Genomic DNA, 3,301 nt, shown 5'->3' on the forward strand with positions numbered 1-3,301 from the left:
CGAAGTTAGACTATAGCTTTATAGTAGTCACCGCAAGTTACCAGATCTGGTACGAAAACATAGCTTTCAGTTGTAATTTTTGGAAAGACAGACTAAAATCAGTGTTGTCAAGCAGATAAAACTATAGTGCAACACCGTACCGCCATTCCAAACGAACTCACATACTACATATAATGTATACATGAAATGAAATCTAATAAAATAGATTGGGATTTCACTTTGAACCTTTCTGCACTTAACTTTTCTAACATGTCTTCGTGACGTTCAAAGTATTTTTTCATGTAAATCCCCTCATAATTAAAGAAGAAAATTATTTTCAAATATAAAATTACAAATATTGCATTTGTTGCTCGCTTTTTAAAATAAATAAAAAAAAAGAAGAAGAGAAATTGTATTAACAAAATCGGCACGAGTCCAATCCATAGGCCTCCTCTTTCCGTCCGCCGCGGCCGCCTCTACCGATAGCGACCGTCACTGCTGACCATGACCGCATCCATTAAATAAAAAATAAATTAGCCAAGAAAATTAATTTTAGATAAATATATACAAAAGAAAAATGATAACCAATCAGAAGCGAAGAAAACACGTGCCACACGCACGATCTGCTGTTCAACTCTCGCAAGTCGCAAACGTACAGCTTCTTCAGCCCTTCGTACCTTCTCGTCTTCTCCCACATCCTCCATAACGGTGCCAAAGCAAGCGACAACGTAACCGAGCGATGAGATTACAGAGTGATCGGATTTAACGGAAGCTCAGAATTCAATGTAATCCACCTTCATCGCATTTAATTTGAATCATGGTTTGGGCACACAGTTGAATTTCTCAGCCGTTCCTTCATTCCTCCGTTCTGATTCTCGTCGATCCATGGAAGAGGAGGCATCGGTAGTCTAGGCAGTGTTAGCCCCTTTTTCTGTCATCTGTTAGGGTCGGTAACGATAGGAGTAGGGCCGATCGGCCTCGATCATGGCAGTCGTGGATAACGCAGACGTTTCTGATAGAGGGATGAGGGTAGAGTCCTCTTTTAGTCGTGATATCGATGCAGGTGCTGCAAAGGAGCACGAAAATCGCCTCGCTACTTCAGCGGCGGGGCTGCAGCAGGGTCATTTCGGAGCAGCGAGGATTAGAGGGCCATTCCTTCGTCCTCACCAGGGCTCCTCCTTCTCAGGCTTCGATGTTAAGGGCTTTCAACCACCGCAACAGTGGGTTGGGCATGCGGCGGCTGTCCAGCTGCCTGATGGTGGACGGAGGGGTAACGAGGAGGAGGGCTTTAAGAGGGAGATGAGAGATCTAGAGGAGCTGCTATCAAAGCTTAATCCGATGGCTGAGGAGTTTGTGCCGCAATCGTACGTGAACTCTGGAGCCGGGGTTATTTGGAGCGGCGGAAGTGGCATGGATACCGGTTTTTACTCTAACAGTTTTGGGTTACCTATTGTTTATCCGAATGCGGGCTATGCAAATGACGGTAATCCTAATGGTAGCAATGCCAAAGGCGGTAGGCGGGTGAGACTCTTGGAAATTTTATGTTGCATTTTACCAGTTGTTATTTGATATTTCTCGCTTTTAATTGTTAGTTTCTTCTTCCAGAGGAAGAACAATCACAGCCAGGGAAGGAGGCTAATGAACAGCCGAACAAGTATGGCTCAACAAGAAGAGATAATTAGAAGAACTGTCTACGTGTCTGACATTGATCAGCAGGTTCATTTCGTTCTGTTTTTGTCTACTTTTTCTTCTCAAGGTTTGGTTTCTGATAAACTAATGAAATCATATTTTTATCAGTTTGTTTTTCCTTCCCTACCTGATTTCTTGTTGAATATATGTGGTCTTGTTTAGTTTTTTTGAGAAGTCGAGTTTGACACACTGTAAGTTGTTAATTGAATGATCTAATGGTCCGGGTAACATTGATTTTATATATGGATTGCCCCAGCTTGCAAAGTGAAATGAGGATGAAGCATCAATATTTAACTGTAACATGTAAATTTGGAAGAGAATCATGCGAGTAAGGGTTCGTTTGAGGCGGCGGTGCGGTGCACCGCAGCTTTGTCTGTTTGGGTAAACGCTGAAATCTTTTTTTCCCCATCGGTCCTGGCTAGGTGCGATGGCCTACGGTTTGACATTTTCGAAAAATAAAAATTATAATAGACACCACAACTTTTTGAACATCAAATTATTTTTCAACAGTTTTACAACTGTTTTTTAATAAACTGCAGTTGCCCCAGACAGATTGTAAATCAGGGGGAGCATTTTCTGTCTTAGATTGTCCGCATAGTTTTATTTCGTGGGCAACATTTTTTTGCTTTAATGGCTGCCTATGTTCCTTTTTTTGGCTGTACTTATTTGTCATTATTAAAAGGGTTTCTAAGCTCTTTGTAATCTCTTTGTCGTTTATATATCTTAGGGCTTGGTCATTTTTGTCCTGATAATTGATACAATGCAAGTTTAAATTACTCCTGATTTTTAGATAGCTTTTCTTTCTTTGCGATAGGTGTTCCTACAAGGTTGCTATGTGCTCCCTTCAAATCCAAACTATGTGCGGTTCACCACCAAGTTGTCTGTATGAAGTCATCATTGGTTTTGCTGGAAGACACCTAGTTCTACTTTTCCTCTCTTGTAATGTTGGTTGTCACCCCCCCCTCTCTCCTTCCCTCTGGTCCTATCACAACACAATTCTTCCTACTTTGAAAGGAAGCTAGTCACTTGTATTGGTTTCTTGTATGCCATCCTCTTCATCTTACTGTTCTATGTTCTATGTTATACAACTTTTCATTGATGTTGTTTACTTCAAGGTTAAGACCAAATGGGTTTTACTCTTGAAGAAGCTCCTCTCCTTCCTCTCTCCTCCACATTTCATTTTCATTTCTGCTTGACAGAATAACATCTTGTGGTACTTTTAGATATCACTTTCAATCTCCTCAAAGTTTTATTTGGTAGTAAATGTATTTCATTGTTTCATTCTCCACTAGGGTCAACCAACAAGGAGGGAACCTTGTTAGATCTGTTTTGCCTAATAACGTACCTTGGTGATTCGTTGGATGTAAATTCCTAAATCGGAAACTCAATTTTGAATAATCTGGCGATAAGTGTTAATCAAACGGGACAGCGGTGTTTTCAAAACGCCGCCCGCACTTTTAAGCTGCCCCAAACGGGCCCTTAATCTAATTGAAGATACTTATTAGTTCACACTAAAGCAAATCATCACTAAGCAAATCATCTCCTATCCTTCTCTTTCACTTTGCTTCACCAAACCAAGCAGCTTTCTCTCAATACACTCACTCAAACTCATTACAATATGACTACACACACT

The 3,301-nt window shown here is 40.8% G+C and overlaps 1 protein-coding gene across 1 annotated transcript; it reads left to right on the forward strand.

The window, feature by feature from the left end:
* Nucleotides 1-604: 604 nt before the first annotated feature.
* LOC110037751 (polyadenylate-binding protein-interacting protein 11-like) lies at nt 605-1,695 on the forward strand (the record flags this gene model as incomplete). Its single annotated transcript, XM_020742455.1, has 2 exons — nt 605-1,500; nt 1,585-1,695. Coding segments are annotated over exons 1-2 (648 nt in total), but the record flags the coding sequence as incomplete, so codon positions are not given.
* Nucleotides 1,696-3,301: the final 1,606 nt, after the last annotated feature.

The sequence above is a fragment of the Phalaenopsis equestris genome, unplaced genomic scaffold, assembly GCF_001263595.1.
Source record: "Phalaenopsis equestris unplaced genomic scaffold, ASM126359v1 Scaffold224495, whole genome shotgun sequence".
NCBI lineage: Eukaryota > Viridiplantae > Streptophyta > Magnoliopsida > Asparagales > Orchidaceae > Phalaenopsis > Phalaenopsis equestris.